Source organism: Phyllostomus discolor, chromosome 5 (genome assembly GCF_004126475.2).
Source record: "Phyllostomus discolor isolate MPI-MPIP mPhyDis1 chromosome 5, mPhyDis1.pri.v3, whole genome shotgun sequence".
In the NCBI taxonomy this organism is placed as follows: domain Eukaryota; kingdom Metazoa; phylum Chordata; class Mammalia; order Chiroptera; family Phyllostomidae; genus Phyllostomus; species Phyllostomus discolor.
Window position 1 is genome coordinate 38997915 of NC_040907.2, and position 18158 is coordinate 39016072.

The 18158-nt window shown below is 39.2% G+C and overlaps 1 protein-coding gene across 3 annotated transcripts in view; it reads right to left on the reverse strand.

Annotated features, from left to right (window-relative positions):
- The window catches only part of USP24 (ubiquitin specific peptidase 24), a 131931-nt gene that overhangs the window by 19114 nt on the left and 94659 nt on the right, over window positions 1-18158 (reverse strand). For all 3 annotated transcript variants that reach the window (XM_028513085.2, XM_036026155.1, XM_036026156.1), the window contains exons 43-56: window positions 16161-16280; window positions 15385-15510; window positions 14240-14338; window positions 13276-13358; window positions 12771-12912; window positions 12432-12551; window positions 11727-11947; window positions 11204-11328; window positions 9829-9970; window positions 9197-9347; window positions 7631-7726; window positions 6877-6980; window positions 5193-5306; window positions 713-809 (exon numbers count right to left, since the gene is read on the reverse strand). In XM_028513085.2, coding sequence (XP_028368886.1) covers window positions 713-809; window positions 5193-5306; window positions 6877-6980; window positions 7631-7726; window positions 9197-9347; window positions 9829-9970; window positions 11204-11328; window positions 11727-11947; window positions 12432-12551; window positions 12771-12912; window positions 13276-13358; window positions 14240-14338; window positions 15385-15510; window positions 16161-16280 — 1740 coding nt within the window. The remainder of the gene's footprint in view (window positions 1-712; window positions 810-5192; window positions 5307-6876; window positions 6981-7630; window positions 7727-9196; window positions 9348-9828; window positions 9971-11203; window positions 11329-11726; window positions 11948-12431; window positions 12552-12770; window positions 12913-13275; window positions 13359-14239; window positions 14339-15384; window positions 15511-16160; window positions 16281-18158) is intronic.

The window sequence follows — 18158 nt, forward strand, 5'->3', positions numbered from 1 at the left end:
TCCATGTAGTGTCAGCTGTTTGAAACAGCAAACTTGGGACGTAACTGCTGTATTTGCTAGCACTTAATAACAGATTGAATAATCAGACTTAAATTTTCCCTAGGTCTTAAAAGCTTTGGGGATTGAGGATGGTAATAAAGACCATGGTTTGTTTTCACATGTGTTGTACTGTGAACCAGAAAACAGGTCAGGAAGAAGAAGAAATTCAGAAGAACAGGAACAGATTAGGGAATAATGAAAACCAATGAAGGAACTATTTTGGCCAGTGGCCCCTGCATAAATGGCACTATGTGGTCTGGTCACCAAATGCACGTTTAGATCACAAAAACAGCTTAGGAGGAGAGACGAAGCCAGGGGTGGCTCAAACTGTGTGTGGGTCTAGACCAGAGCCTCTAGACTCGGGCTCGTCTCACTCGAGAGAGATCCAATACAAGCTCTTGAGAGAAGACTCTGAAAAGGGAGTGTTCTGGAGAGAGAATTCTGAAGCAGACCCAAGCAGACCTCAATTCCTGGCCTACCTTGGTTTCTGGGATACGAGGAGGTAAAGTCAGAATGCCTTGTACCCTGGCATTCACCAGAAAGTTGGTTCACAGAGGGTGCATTCTATGTGGCAAAATTACCAGATTCCAACCCTAGGCTCTCTTTCTTATGGTGTGCAATTTTAAATGTTGGGTAAAAACACAGCACACAGAAACGTGAAAACGAGGCTGACCTTATCCTGATAAAACAAGGCACTGTCCAGGGTTTTCTCCAGAATGGTGGCCACAGCGACGCGCACTTCTCTCACGTTGCACTCCAACAGGAATATCCTAGAAGAAAGAGGAGGAGGCGTGAAAAAGCAAGGAAGGTTCTGCAAGTCAGCCTTCCCTGCATGGGTCCCACCTACAGTCCCTGAAACAGAATTACTCCCAGATGCTGGTTCAAGTCTTCTGAGAGCTTCAGCACACGCCACAGGCCCCTGTGAGGGAGGAAGGCCAAACAGGAAAACAAGACCCTGAACACCGAAAAGTGAAGTTTTTCCTACTTTTCCCTCTATTACCCTAAAATGAGTATCTGTCTAAACACAAATTTGGACTTAAAGAGATATGAAAAACCCTAAAATTTTATAAATTCTATTCACTCAGGAGTTCTCGCTGGCACCCCTTGAATTTCTCAGAATAAGACACCCCCTAAAGTTCTGAGTTAAGAGAGCGCCTCTGAATCCCCCTGTGCACTTACATTTCTACCCTTTTACTTTCCATTCCTCTCCCCTCCCCACCCTCACTTTTGTTCAGTCCTGGAAGTGTTTGAGGATGAAAAGGCCCTGCTTCCCTCCTTCTTCTTCTGTGATGATTCTGGTTACAGCAGTGAAGGTTTGTTAGGGCAACTTCTATTACCTCTGGCATGTCCAGCGTTACAGTCAGATACCACACTGTGTACCACAAACGCATTACCTAATTCAATCCTTTACACCACTAGGGTGTAGATGAGGGGGCATCAGCCTGTGGTGGCGGGCATGGTTAGGCAGAAACACCTGTGCTCTGGAGCTGGCTGGTGGTGATCACCTGAGAGCACCCAGTTGATACATGCTTCTCCATTATCACCTGTTCTCTCTCTGCCTCATACGTTTGCTTTGACATGAAAACCCACGTTATAATTACCCGAGGGAAAACCTACCTATCATTTCTCATACAGGTACTTCTCAACTTACAATGGTTTGATTTATGGTTTTTCGACTTTATAATGGTGAGAAAGTGACAGCATTCAGCAGAAAGTGTACTTTGAATTTTGATCTTTTCTCCTGCTCACGTTATGTGGTGCAGTCCTCTCTCGTGATGCTGGGAGGCCAGAGCTCCCAGCCAGCCATGCAGTCAAGAAGGAAAACCACCGAGTCTGCACTGCTCTCACTGTGCTGGCTGATTCTGCCCAACTGCAGGCCAACGGAAGTGTTCTCAGCACGTTTAAGGCTGGCTAGGCTAAGCTTGGTAGGTCAGGTGTATTAAATACATATATGTATTTAATACATATGGTATTTCCAGCTTATGAAGGGTTCATTGGGATGTAACCCATTGTAAATCAAGGAACACCTGCATTTCTTAACAGAAAATTCTCATTCCACAAGAAAGATATAAATGTAACGTAATTTTGATGACCCAAGTCCCCCTTTAGGTAGCAGCAGTGAGAGTGTCCCTGGCCTCTGAGCACAGCAGTTGCAGTTCTCCCTCTGCTCCTAAACAGAAAGATGAAAGGGGCTTCACTTCCGTTCACCCCACGTCGCTGTGAATGCGACGCACTAGCTATCTAATCTGACCCAGACAGACGGGCTCTGTTCAAAACCCACCAAGATTCTAAGTGCCAATATAACACAGTTTAAAAGACAACAAGTACTCCTGTAATATTTAGCTTTAAGTGTTGATCAGACTGCAGATTCAGGTTTAATTTTTTTTGGGAAGAATATCTATAGGGGGTGTTCCACATTCCCTGTCAGATATGAGGAAGCACCATGAGAATGCAAACCAACCCAGAATATGGGGAGCTCTACAGGGCAAATGACCAGTCTCCATTGCCCCAGCCCCAGATAAACAGCACAACAAAAAAGGAGGTGGTAGGGGACAGGAAAAATGAGAGATTGAGAGAGTCTTCAGAGACATATAAACCCAATACAGCATGTGAAGCTCGTTTGGATCTAGATTTGTACAATATAAACCCAATGGTAAACTACTATTTTTGAGACATCTGGGGAAATCTGAAGCTGGACTGGGTATTGAATGATACACAGGAATTATTTTTATTTCTGTTTAGTGTGATAAAGGTACTTGTGTGTGTTTTTTTAAACTTTACCTGTTAGAGATACATGTTAAAATTTTTATAGTAAAATTATATGTCTGAAGTTTACTTTAAAGTACTTAAGAGGAAAAAAAGCACGCATGTGAGGGTGTGCGAGGAAGCTGGAACAGACGCACAAGGCTGGCCAAGTACAGATGACTTGAGCTGGAGAACTGGTAGAGGAGAGGTTCACTATTCCGTCTACTTTTGTGTTTGTTTAAAAATTTCCACCAAAAAGCCCTGGCCGGGTGGCTCAGTTGGCTGGGGAATTGTCCCATACATCAAAGGACTGGGGGTTCCATTCCCCATCAGGACACATACCTGGGTTGCAAGTTTGATCCTTGGTTGGGTTGTGAACAGGAGGCAACTGATCAATGTTTCTTTTTCTCTCTCTCTTTCCCAAATCAATAAACATATCCTCAGGTAAGAATTTAAAAAAAATCTTCCATAAAAAAAGATTTTTAAAACTATCCTTTATGTTAGTATTTTTTGTTTAATTCTCACTTGAGGACATGCTCATTGATTTTAGAGAGAGGAGAAGGGGGGATGGGGAGAGAGAGAGAAGGAGAAACATCAATGTGAGAGGGAAACATCGCTCAGCTGCCTCTTGTGCGTGCCTGAAGAGCCCTGACTGGAGACAAACCTGCAACCTAGGCATGTGCCCCAGCCGGGAATCCAACCTGCCACCTTTCAGTGTACGGGACAACCCTCCAACTGAGCCACACCAGCCGGGGCTATGTTAGTATTTTAGATTTCTTCAGATCAATTTGTGAGCAACATTTATTACTAATTTTTTTACCATCATAATTACATTTACTAACTTCCTAAAAAAAATGATCTGAGAGACAACACCCTCTTCACATTTACAACCACTAAAATATTAGTATAGTTTATATTTATTGTTTAGTTGTAACGATAGCCTAAGTTATCTAAACATTTCTAAAGAAATAATTAGAATATTAATTCTTCAAAAATATGAAATCATGGCAGTTGATAATGATGAGTAATTGGGCTTTATAAAGAAAGAGACAAAATAGAATAAACACTACCAGGAAAAGTTTAGGTAATTCACTGGGATTCTTTACCACTGGAATTCTAAAAAACTGAAACATATTACCAAAGAAGTTATTGAGTTTCTTTGAATATATTTAAAAGCAACTCTGTTCAAATATAAGGGAATGAACTAAATAACTGCCATGTTCCTTCCAAAGAGATGATAGTTCTATGACATTCCACTGTCTAATCCAATACTCAGGAGTCCTTCTGATAGGAAGATATTTTGGAATGAAGCTCAATAACTGGGTGAAAGGTTATCTCTGACGCAAACTCTAAAGGGAAAGGCATATAACACTTTGAAGAAATGTTTATATGTTCTCTTGTTATGAACTGTATGCATGTATGCTGTACAAATATTTGAGTGCTTACTATTTGCCTGGCTGTGTAGAGTAGGGAACCAAACGAATGTAGCTTCCACCCTCAGAAGCTAAAGTTTAGTGGGGGAGATAGGTAAAAACACAGGGCAGGTTAACAGGGGGACCCCTTGTAGCCTGGGTGCGACTGGGAGTAAGCAGCCTGACATCTGAAGGATAAGAATGTGCTTACTATGCACAGAATGGAGGGGAGAATGTTCTGGATGGAGAGAGTATCAGGCTTAAGAGTCTTCAGGCAGGAAAAAAGCTGAGTGTGTTGAAGGAATCAGCAAGCCAGTGAGGGATAAGCACAGTGGAAAGTGAAACAAGGTCAGTCTAGAAAGACAGGCACAAACCATATTCAAGTAAGGCCTTGTGGGTTATGATAAAAACTTTGACTTTATTATGAGTGCAATGGGAATCCACTAGAATGTTTTTAAGTAAAAAAGCAACGTCACCTACGTTTTTTTTTTAATTTGTTTAAAAAATAACACTTTTGTTGCTGTACGGGGGAGATGGGAGGAAGGAAAGGTGGATATATGTATCAGGCAGGCAAATACACGGACGTCTGAAGCACAGACCTGAAGATGAAGGGGACATGGGATCGAAAGTTTCACAATTAGCTCAGTAAGCTGCTGCCAGACTGTGGGTCCCTGGGGGGAAGCGACTTGGACTTCGGAACGCCCTCAGGTCCAGCAGGGCTTCGGGACACGGCTGCCCTTAGCACCTGGCCATCTGCACACCTGCTCTGCTTGCACTCACTGAACCCCGTGTCTGAGTCTGGTCCGACAGAGGTGATTTTGGAAAGAATGATTTTGAAGTGATCTGAATAATTTCCTCACTGCTTCACCAGTGAGGACAGTTTAACATTGATCCCAATCAGAAAAATAATTTCAAGTTGGAATAAAAAGAGCTGCAAGAAACTTGCGCTCTAAATCACTGAAAGAAACACATTTAATTAAAAATCTTGACACTTACTTGATCAATTCTCGTCCTTCAGAACTAATAAAATATTCAACTAGCCACTGACAAGCATCAAAACTTTTTGAAAGTAATGCTTCAATAGTGGCAATCCATTCTTCAGTGTCAATCCTTCAAAAAAAAAAAGGCAGAGAGTGATGTTAGGAGTATAGCCCCAGGAAATAACCCCATGGAATGTCACTCCATCTTAAAATTAAAAAAAAAAAATTTTGTGGGGGTGGGGTGGGGTGGGTAGGTAGAGGTAAGTTAAATACTCTGTGACTGCTAACTAGCACGACTCCTGCTCCTCAGAGGCCAGTGCCTTGCATTCTGGGGTGTCTGTGGTCTGACTCATCACTCCTACCCCCCAAAAGAAAACGGTGTGAAGAAGCTATCTGCATTTTCTTCAAAAAACTTCAACCGCAAAAAATGCCCGAGCATTTTGTTTTGCTTACTTAACTGACATTCACAAAACGCCTACTTCCTACACGTTTATATTTTATTGTTACAATCATTAATATTCTAGTTTATGGAATAAAAATATTTGAAGAGCAAAAAAAGGTGCAATGACTATTCTATCCATGGCTTCATGCCACCCCTCTTCAGTCCTTCATGCCCTAAAATGGGAAGCATAAACATACTGGAAACAGTGTGCAATGTTTAGGCAGCTTGAGCAAATTTCACAAATACAAGTAACCAAATAAATTTCCTTAGTCAATCGTATGCCAGACATTACCAGAAACATATTATTTCTTCTTTTTGAATCGAATAATAAAGATTGGTATCATTTAATATATCTTTAATTATTGGCCATGAAATAGTGTCATTATATTTGTTATCTCAAGAGTTTCTTGATTGCAAAATCTTTCCAAAAACTTCTCAATACTAGGAGAAGCTGACTGCTAGAGAGAGAAGAGGTGGAAAATGCCCATGGTCTTCTGTTAACTGGTTCTTGCATCCTGAGCATTCCCTTCTTGCTCCAGGTATATCCTGTAAACCAGCCCACAATTGCTCTCATCCCTCCCTCCCTCCCTCCTTCCCACAACTATTTACTGGGGGCCTCTGTGTCAAGCACCCCACAAGGTACTAAAGAGAAAAACCAACGATGACTAACATGCAATCAAAGTCAAGAGTTTCTATGGCGTCACTCCAAACACGCTAGCTAACCCTCTGTTAAAAACGCTCCATGAGCTCCCACTAAACAGAGCCCACACTCCCTCCTCTGGCACTCAGGGCACTCCCTGAGCTCACCCAAACCCAGTATTCCATCTCACGTCAAATGAGTTCCTTAAGAGAAGGAGTAAAACATGAGTCATTCACAGTTCCTTAGGCAAGTCTTGCCCATTACTCAGGTTTTCCCCTTCCACCTAGAATAACTGTTCCTCTATTTTGAGTTTCAAAACCCTCTGAGAACATCAGTGTCTTAATGCCAACCTGATCCCCATATCTGGATAGGGTTCTGCCCAGTTTCCAAAGATGTACAGCATTTATGCTTAGCATCACAGTTATTGCCTGTTTAACCTACCTTTCCTACTGAATTAGAAATTCCTTAAAGATAGGAGCCATTAATCATCTGAGTACATTCGGTAGTTTCCAACTACCTAAAACAATGATTTAAAAAGTTGAATTTATAAATTCAACTTTAATGGAATTAATCAGTGCTTTTTGCTATAACTATTCAAACATATCTATCACTTCTTACCTGAGTTTTTTCTTTGTCCGTAGGTAAGTTTGAAAAAGGAACTGAATGGCAAGCTGTAAGCTTACCTTTGCCATGCAAGGGTAGTATGGATGCTTTAATTTGGTCTGAGGTAGGGAGAAAAAGAGAGGATATTTTTCATAAAGGTTTATAGATTATTACATATTGTTATAAGCTAAATAATACACGTATAACAAGGTTTAATACTAATAAGAAAAATCTAGCCAGTTCACTATAAAAAATGTTCCAGTTAAACTTCAAAGAAGGTTAAGACATCTTCATTTCTTTTATGAAGCCCTTTCAAAGTACAGTCTTTAGACCACAAGATGCTGAGTAACCTATCAACAGACTAAGAAAATTTCCCCACTATTAGCAAGTTATAATCATGATACTCAAAGAGAAGTACTTGGAAGTACTGGTAAAAGCTGATTACAAATTAGGAAAAATTAATCTCCACAAAGCCCAACATCCACCGATATCACCTCATGGCTACTCTTTGAGTCTTCACAAAGCTTAGAGAAAAAGCATTTCAAAAAGCCAGTACCTAGAAACCCATGCCCGTTCACAATCTGTAACATATACTACAAATATTGCCTGTATTTTAATATCAGGCAGTAACTCAGCAATTTACACATTTGTGGGAATATTTCTGCATCTAAAGGCTAACAACCGAGAGTGAGCATGAGTCACTGAACTCTTGAGCTCAAATACTAATTCTTATAACTCTTTCTTCAGTACCAATCCAACTAGTACTTACAGCATTCAATGATGCTAAAGACAAAACAAAACTGAAATAATCACTACTGTACACATCTCTATTCTTCATAAACTTGAGGTTTTCATCTCTCACCATCTACGAAAGAAAATTGGCAATTATGTTATTTTTTTAAAGTATATTTTACTGATATGCTATTACAGTTGTCCCACTTTTCTTTCCCCTTTATTCACCCCCACCTGCCCCCACGTAATTCATGTCCACGGGTCATACATATAAGTTCTTTGCCTTCTCCATTTCCTGTACCATTAACCTCCCCCCGTTTATTTTGTAACTGCCATTTGTGCTTCTTATTCCCTGTACCATTTCTCCCATTTTCCTCCCACCCCCTCTCCACTGATAACTCTCCATGTGATCTCTATTTCTGTGATTCTGTTCCTGTTCTAGTTGTTTACTTTGTTTTTGTGGGGTTTTTTGGTTCAGTTGTTGATATAGTTGTTAGTTTGTTGTCATTTTACCATTCATAGTTTTGATCTTCTCCTTTTTCTTAGGTAAGTCCCTTTAATATTTCATATAAGGGCTTGGTGATGATGAATTCCTTTAACTTTACCTTATCTGGGAAGCACTTTATCTGCCCTCCCATTCCAAATGATAGCTTAAAATTAGCAATTATTTTAAAGAAACAGGGTAAAAATTCAAACTGTAGAACATAGTTTTAGTGATATGTTAGGTAAAAAGAATTCATAAAAACCCTACGCTCAAGCTTTGAATTTTTTTAAAAAGAGAGGAAAAATCTTCATTTCATTACATAAGAAGTTGTAAAAAGGTGAATTATCATTCATTAAAACCAAATCCTTTTGGGAAATTTGGGAAAACCACCATGTGAAGGACAAGTGAATTCCAACCTATTACTCTGGGTAGGAAGGGACAAACAGAGCTTTCCCATGCTCTCCTTGATTCAGACGGCTTAATTCTCTCTTTCTCTCCACCTCTCTTGGTGAAAAACTCCACATTTTTCTTCAGTCCCCTGGTCTGGCTACTTTGCTTCTGATTACTTAGTGCAGAAAGTCTGGATGAGGTGGTTGGACAGTTCTGAATTTTAATCCTGTCTCTGAGACACCAGCAGGTTATTTTTCTTCTTCTGAGCTTAATTTTTCCATCTGAGGAATGGGAAGAAAACCTACTCCACAGGAGTGTTTTAGGAATTAGGGATTTGTTTAAAGCGTGCAGCATAGAGTAGGTATTCAATAATTAATGGTCATCATCGTCATTAGTTTTACTCCAAAGTTATAAAATTTAACTTATTTTTTTCTCTAGATACAATATGTTTAATTTTAACAATGTGTTCCTTTACTGCCCATGGCCTCTACTTATTTATTTTTGGCATTCAACAGCCACACAGGAAGTGCTGATGATGTGGCCAATCTTGAGTCTGTCGCTGCCTCTGGGACCTGACATGAGCGTTTCGTGGCATGGTGGGTAAGATGTGGCAGGCACTACAGGTACAACTAAGCCCACAAGATGACCCGTGGGGGCACTTCTGGACCTATGACACAGACTGTGACACTATGTACATTTTTCCCTTAGACTTTTTAATACGGTTCTTACCTGATATATTCGAACAGGCATTTTCTCCACAAACAGCCCTTTCTTCTCGCCTTTTTTAACCAGCTTGGTTAGAATAGAGAGCCGGTCATTGTTGGGACGGTGGGGCCGGGGAGACGACTGAGGTGAGATTTCTGGTGAAGATGGCGCTGACCTAAGAGAAGGAATCAAAAACTGTATTGTATAAAGTGGCTACTGTTTTAGTAGTTCCTGTAACCTGACAATTCTACATCAACAGGGTACTAGACTTAAAAAGTAAATTGTATACTTTCTTAATTTAGTAATTTAAATTCAAATTCACAGATAACAGGGAACAAAAAACCTTTCTGACAGTGCTGAAATAGTGCTTACTATGCTTGGAACATAAGTGTATTCGATAAGTGCTGAGATGAAAAAAATTTCACTTCTAAAATAAAATAACTTATATGCATTTTTCTAAATATAACATAACTTCTTGTTAAGAAAATAATGACCAGGTAGCCATAAGAAGAAAAGGGGTAGAGCAATTTACTTATTTTCTTTTTAGAATTTTCCTCTAGCTTAGCCAATCTCACTTAAAAACTGAACACTACACTCAAAAGATCCCAGTACCACCTCCTGAATCGCACAGCAAACTACATGGAAAGGACACTCACAGAGAGAGATCTTCAGCTTCCTGACGCACAACACTGACCCGACTTTTCTTTGGCAACACTGGGGAGTTCTGATCAGACACCCTTTGGTAGAAGAGCATGTAGGCATTCCAGTATCTTCGGCGGACGTCAGTATATGGGTTTGCTTCATGACAAGACATTAAGAAAGAAGTCTTTGTAAATAAAAAGTTTTCTTGTCTTGATAATCTAACATAAAGAACCCATAAATCCAGCAAGTAGGTACTTACTAAATTTGTTAAATGCTAAGTATAAGCAAAATGTGTGTCTTTTTAGAGTACTGCTTGGAATTACTCATAAGGTGATACAGAGGGGGCAGTGGGGGGTGGTTGGGTGGTGACAGAGTAAGTGAAAGAAGGTAATACTCCCAGGCAAGTCTCAACTCAATCGAAAAGTAACATTTGAAAATAAATTCTGTGGCCCAGGATGGGATTACAATGGCCCCACTTAATCATCTCCAGAACAGCCAAATCCAGGTAAATTTTGGCAATAAGACTATATTCAGCCATTGGAGGTTACTACCATTAGATGCATGACTGTCATGGTATGATATCACATCTAATACCATGAATCTAATACAGCTAGATATTTTAAAATGAACCCAGAATATTTCAAAATCATGTTTCAGAAAGGCTAAGGTCTCTGAAAAATGTTTCTTCTTTAAATAGCAAATTGTGACTGAATTTTGTGATGCATTTTTTCTCATCCTTTTCTTTCTGGGGCTGGGGGTTCTGGAAAGATTCCTTTGCCACACTGTATAATAAGTATGGATTTAAAAACACAGATGCTAGAAATGTCTTCTCTAATTAATTACACCTCCAGATAAGTAAAAAGGAAACTATTTTTTTAAATCCTCACCGAATGATATGCTTTTATTAATTTTAGTGAAGGGGGGCGGGGGACGAGAGCAAGAAAGAAACATCAATCAGCTGCCTCCTGTGCTTTGACCAGGGATCAAACCTGAAACCTAGGTATGTGCCCTGAGCAGAAGTCAAATCTGAGACTTTTTGGTGCATGGGACAATGTTCCAACCCCCTGAACCACCTGGCCAGGACTTCTGAAACTATTTTTAAGGCTGAAATTCTGCTTTCATTAGTTTCTCTTTGATATTCATTTCATACATTTAACTTACACTCCCCCCCAACGCTGTTGTAAGAAATTATTTTAAAAAATTTTTGTAAGCAGCTTAAACATTTTCTCTTTGGCTATCAAAGAGTTCATGGATGTATGTAGCTAGAGCAGCAATACATTAAAAAAAAAATCTATTTTTATGCCAAAAAACCCCGCTTCCAATTTGATAGAAAATCCTAACTTAAAAAAAATTGAAGCTCATGGAAAATATCCATTTGTAAATACTTACTTTGATCATAAACCTTTGGCCTATATTCTCCTCCAAAGCATTCATATTCCAGGGTCTCATCATTTAGGTCAAATTCTTCTATAACTGTGTCATTAAATTTATACCACTTTCCTTTTCCACATCCCCTGGAGCCCACAGATAAAACAAACATTATAATAAAACACAAGCATCCCACCTCCAGTATTCATCTCTTTATACTGTCTATAAATATAGTGGGTGATTACCATTTGAAAATACCTAAGGAAAATATAAAAAGTTATTCTAATTTCTAAAATAACTTTTCAAATTAAAGGGGTAAAGTAGTTACGGTAAGTTTTAAAAAATCTATTATGAAATAAGACCAAAGAGTGATGAAAAGCATCTCTGTACCATAATGGTAAATGTGGGTGATAAAGCAGGGCAGAGAATGCAGAGGAGAGATTTACAGGAGGGAAGGGAACACAGAGGAGAGATGTACAGGAAGGAGGGGGAGAAGATGAGAGGCACCAGAAGGGCAGGAAGGGACTGATGGGAGAGCCCTTACCGCCGATCCTTAATGAAGGAATAGTAGTGGCCCGCATGTGCCTGTCCACTGTGGACAATGACACCAACAAGTTCATAGTTTTCTGTGAGGGCGACTTTCTTTCGTGGGGACCCTCCACCTCCCTGATCCATACTTCGTCCATTTTCACCAACTTCAGAAGATGAATCTTGGCGAGCCATCCCTGAAACTGTGTAAGGCTCCATGTTTAACATCCAGGGAAACTATTTAAAAGCAAAAAAAGAGCACATTAATGTTGATCAGTAACATACATGGCCATACCCAATTAAGTCAGACACAAAGAAGAGAGATGTGTGTTTTCCTAATTTAAGCTAGGACTACCTCTCCAATTCAAGCACAAAACCTAAGAATGGCTCGCAAGTCTGGGGAAGTACAAGTAACCTCTTGTTTGAACATTAAGAAGAGCATTTTACTTCACAGCTGACACCAGGATGCCTTCTAGAAATGAGGGTAGCTGTTTACAGGTAACACCACATACTATATGGTGTTACACCACTGGTCTAGTCTACGGTCTAACAGCACTAGTTCTACTAGCAGCAGTGGCCAAGACAAAAGGCTGCATACTCTTCGGAATGCTGAGACTATCGTCTTTCACACTTGAAATTTGAAAACATTAAAAGAAAATGATAAAAAGTAGGCGAGGTAGTAATGGTTATAAGAACTTTCAGGAAAAAAAAAAAAAGTTACCCTTATCTGTTCATCGTATTTAATGGAGCGTGCGCTCTCCCAGTCAAATCCAAACCTCATTAGGTGAATGACCAAGACATTAGGTAAGGCCTTAATGCAGGTCCTTTTGACTGTTATTCTCTAAAGAAAAGCAAAACCCAGTTATTGCGTTGGAGAAAATGAAACAGCCACGTAATCAATACAACGGTCACAGGTTTCCACAGGCCTCCCCCGTGTGAACAGAAGTGATGACGCAATCTAATGAAGCAGCAACAACAGTTTAAAATCGATCTTACATCAGAGCACAAGGTACATGAAGAACAAACTGATGTAGTTTTATAAAAAGGGCGAATGAAATACCTTTTCTTTACACTTCTCACAGTAGTATGCATTACTGCCCTCTAGAACTTCTCCTCTAACAAACTGGTCCAAAGAAATTTCCAGACTCTGACAAGAAGTAACTCCTAGATTGAGAGCCATGAAAGCTTCCTCTCGCTCATATCTGATTAAGAAATAACGGAAAAACCGTGATCAACAACGGGATTTAAAAATTTTGAAAGTATTATCTGAGATTGAACACAGAACTACGTTAACAATCAGTGAAATTAACAATGATTTTCCTCATCTTTTAAAAAAAGTACACTACCAAAAAAATACCAATTTTTGATAATTCAGAATTACTTAAAACATGAATTTCAATAAGGAAATTTTAGAAATTGAAAGCAAAGAAATTTAATTCAAAAGGCACTCAGATTCACTGGGAGATATATCTGCAAGTCTCTCAATAAATGCAAAATTCATAGCCTACTAGAAGCGTCACTTAAAAATATTAACAATAACTTTTTAATGTTATATCTCCACTAACCTGTGAGGACAGTCTTTACAGATCTTCTGATCAGAATAGACACCCTGAAAAGTATTCTTAAAAATTTGGTCTCTCCCCATTTTCTGTTGGAATAGAAAGTCAAAATTTTAGTAAACTTAGAATTCATAGGTTATTAATACAGTTTTATTTAGACCTAACTAAGCTAAAGCACAAATGTCAATTTAACCACCAAAATTAAATAAGTCATCTTGGCAGTTTAATCTCAGAACCAAGAAAAGGATTCTAGCCCATCAGACTCACTGTCAGAGTAATGCAAATCACCACAAGAGGAAGAGGGGGGAGGGTCAGTCAGAGCTAATGACAAGGGTGATTCTGATTCCCCTCTCTATGCCACCAATACCAAGTTAGTAGCGACTCTCCACAATCTTTTCTTTTTTCTTGCGGATGGAATGCAGATTTATGTTATCTTTTCTTTTTTAAAAGAAGTAGCTAAATTGTGCCTTCTGATGAGAAGAGAGGCACATGTTGGCAGTGATGGGAAGCTGTCACTTAGCAGGAGGTACCACTCAGGAAGTTGGTCACATGTTTTACTGGACAGAGGTAGGAAGCTCTGGGTTTAAACATCACCACAAACAACTTCTAAGCTTACGGCACTTCTGAGGCCAGGTTACTTCAATACATACAAGTGAGAGTTTGCAGATACAAATGGTTGTTATTATGGAGTGTGAACTAAGAATTGCATGCTTTATCGAGTGTCAGATGAATTAAAAGGAAATCTGTAACTTTAGTGATCTGTGTATGTTTGGATGTTAACACCCAGAAGAAATATAGTTGTCGTATTCAAGATGATCAATATCTGACTTGTCAGTTCACAGCAGTCCCAAATCTTAAACACCCTTCATATTCTGGTTTCTCTTCAGATCGTATGACTCTTTCGCCTTCTTAAACACTCTTCACGTACTTGAGTTTGAGGGGGTTAGAGGAAAAATAAAACTTTTTCTACCTTAAGATATTCATCCATCTGATCAATGAGGCTAGTGAAGAACTCATAAGCATCCTGTTGTTCTCTCACATAAAGTTCTTTGTTCCACATCTTGAAAATCTACATAAGAATTAAATATGTCATTAAAAGAAAAGTTACAATTTCTGAATATGGTAGAGAAAGAATGTAATAGAGCACTTAATGCTTCTAAAACCTTGAGCTCACTAACGAAATGAAGGAGTTTTTACTGAAGTGAGCTGTGACTGTGTCTAGCCACTTATGCTTTTCTCTGGTCCCTCTGTAGTCCTCCCACGTTTATGAAACCTATAGGGTGAGATCTAGGGCCATGCACAGACCAGAGGTCCTCGCTTAGAAACTAACCAGCCTATGTGAGAGAGTACATGTTACTCATCCTGTGAAACCCAGTAAATCAATGTTAAAAAGAGAATGTTCTTTATTTAGAGGCATGAGTGAAACTGGCATAGGTTCTAAGGAAAGATTTCAACAGATATTTCAAATAGCTAAAATAAGAATTATGAAAAATATACAAAATAGTTAAGATTAGCAAATCCCTAGAAATTACAAATGCCTAAACATTCTAATCATTTGAAATCAAGAACCAATTTCAAGAAGAATGGTGCAGATAGCTCTTTTATAGGTTCTTGGCAATGGAATTAGCCTAGAGTTAATAAAGACAAGAGATAATTATCAGTAGAGAAAGAATGCAGCCAAACTCAAAATATCTAACATCTTTAAGTCTAAAGAGTTACTGGTGAATTTGTTTTTTGAGGTAACTCCATACTGCTTTCCACAGTGGCTATAGCAGTCTGCATTCCCATCAACAGTGCACAAGGTTCCCTCTTTTCCACCTCCTCACCAGCACTAGCTGCTTGTTGATTTACTGATAGCCATTCTGACAGGTACGGGGTGACCAGAGGGAAAGGGCAGGTGGGGAGAGACAAAAGAGGGTACAGGGGCCATAAACAGTGACGGAAGGAGACTTGGCTTGGGGTGGTGATCACACAATATACAGATGATATGTTATGGAACTGTATACCTGAAACCTCTGTAATTTTATTAACCATTGCCACCCCAAAAACTTCAATAAAAAAGTAAAAAGAAAAACACAAACAAACTAACTAAAAAAAGAGTTACTGGTGAAATACCTTCCAAAAGTTCTCAGGTACATAATACTGTAGCTTGCTTTCCATCAAATGCCCAAAGAGAGACTGCACTTGGTAGAAGACACTGTCATCTGGATTGTCTGTGTCGTCATCCACTGAAAGTAGTGCCTGCAAAGAAACAAAAAGTATCAAGTCAGAAACACTTAGCTGCTTTACAGAAAACCCTGACTTACGCACATGCGAGCATGCACACTGTTCTGTTAGAATGCTAGGTACGCGTGAATGCGGCTCTGACTCCGCACTGTTTAGCTTCAGCACTTTCTAGCTGGTCTGATCATAAATAAACCACGTCTTTCAGCCTCTGTCGAATTATGAAAAACTGGAACTAGTAAACACTAGAATCTCTTATAAGAGGTAAGTGTGACACAGTAATATAGAATACTCTCAAACTATTTACTGCTATATCACAACCTACTAGTATACTATTATAAAGTAGTGATGATAGATAGAGCCTAAATATTTCTAAAATCTAAAAACAACAGTCATTTCATGGAATGGCATTTGAGAACAACTTAGGAGTAAAAAATAATTACATTATGTCAAATCCATCTGTCAAACATGCAACATATTATCTCAGCAGATGTACAAAAATGTATGACTATCAGCAATATGTTGTCTAGACATATTTCAGAAGCCACTGAAGATCCCCAAGTTTGTCTAATTTCAGTAGTCCCCAAAACGCCCTATATGAATGTGGAGCCACTTTCAGGCAATGTCCACATCACTTATCACACCAAGTGGGAAAGCAAGGCAATCACCTCGGGGAGCCCGGGCTGCATGTAGAGCTGCTGGAAGACGGCGTTCATGTAACACGTGGCACCACCATTCCGCAGCCCCACAAACCCTGCACTGGACCTGCTGTCCACGGGGGGCAGGTACTAGGAGAGAGGAGGAGGAGGAGAAACAGGAGAGAGAATTAGTGTCTTCTTCATAGCTGTATGAGATGTGCACGGGGGAAGAGAGATATACTCAGATTTATCCACCCCGAGTACTGTGAGCCATGCCAGCCAAACCCACGTTCGTGAGTACCTCTGCACAAGCTAACACAATTACAAAATGCTACGGTCTCAAAGTTTCTTTTTAGTTCATAAAATACACAGCACATAAGCAAGCATTTTTAATCCATTATGTAGTCATGCACCCCATCACTTGATTATCACTCAACACGTATTTATTAAGAGCCCACTGTGTGTGTGCCTGAAACTGCCAGGATACAAGAGAGAGCAAAAATGCCTTAGTTCTGATCTCAAAGAAGCTCACAATCTAGTAGGGTAGATAGGCATTAATCAAGTAAATATACTAATATATATTTACAAATCGAGTAGTACTCTGGGGTGGGGGTGGAGAGAATAATGAAGTGTTGTATGAAGTGTTTACTATGAAGAATCCTGACCAGTCTAAGATGGTCAAGGAAGGTACACATCCCTTCTCTTCTTGTTTGAGAAGGTAACACTCTTTTATTGAAATTTCTCTAATAGGCACACAGATTAAAAAAAAATAGGTAAATGCCTTAGCATTTCACTTAAAGTTATTTTATAGTAATGTAGATTCCAGCACAGTGCTTTTCTAGGTAGAAATAACCAAGAAAAGGCATCTTGGATAAGGTTTGACATGGCACTTCTTCAAGTGGAAAAAGACATGTCACAACACTCTAAAATGCTATCACAGCAGAATCCTGATTCTAATGCCATGGCCGGAATCATGTGACCTGCATACATCAGGTATCTGTATCCATGTGTTAACCAACCAGCTGACAAGATCCTGTTGATCTTTTGGAGAGAAAGAAGTGTATTACATTATGTCTCACTAACATTTGACATACACTTAGAGCAGGGTGATTTCTAAGATCTAATTACCACTGTAATTTATTTGTAGTCCAAAGCACAGATAAAAAAAACTTACAAAATAAGGAAAACTGGTTTATAATAGAGCTAAAAATCTAAGTATTTTTATATAATATTTTCATTATGCTGATAATCCCTGATTTATGAAAAAATTAAAATTTTCATTTCAATTTGATTAAATACATGTAAAATGAAAACACAGCATAAAATAAGCACTATAAACTAAACATGTTGACACCAAAACAGTTCCTAATTTATGCCCTTACATTTTACTTTGCAAGTAAATGCTATTTCCTCTATTTAGAACACCTGTTCTCACTTCCTTTCCTGCCTAAGCTGTATGTTTCATAACATTCAGCTCAAATGACTAGGATGTTAGTGGAAAATGTGAAGCAGCTTTGAAGTGTCCTCCCACTCCTGGTCTGGTAGTCCAGGGCACCTGCCACTTGCTTCCTTCGTGCAGATCCCAATGTATGCTATGCTGCTTCATGGCTCTACAGCTTTGCCCACATGACCTTGACACGTTGCTTCACCTGGCTCACCCGTCTTTAAGGCCCTATGTTAAACTTCATTTTTTCTAAGAAGCCTCCTTAGACACCACCACTTGGTGGTAAAGTGTATGTTAGTAGGGCATTTTGGACCCACCTCTATCTTAAAATTTGTCACATTACATTGAAATCATCTGCTTATGGGCCTGTCTTTTCCATTACACACTGACCTTGAGGCTGGGATCAATCTTTATTTTTGGGCTCCAAAAGCCCAATACACCTCTTAGCACACAGCAAACTCAATAAATCTTAGCTGAATTTAACTGAGCACAGACTGTAGTACGAAAGCCACTGTTTGAGTTTTTATCTCTAGTGCCTAGCCAAGCATAAACTTACTAAAACACAGGTTGAAATGCTACTTCTT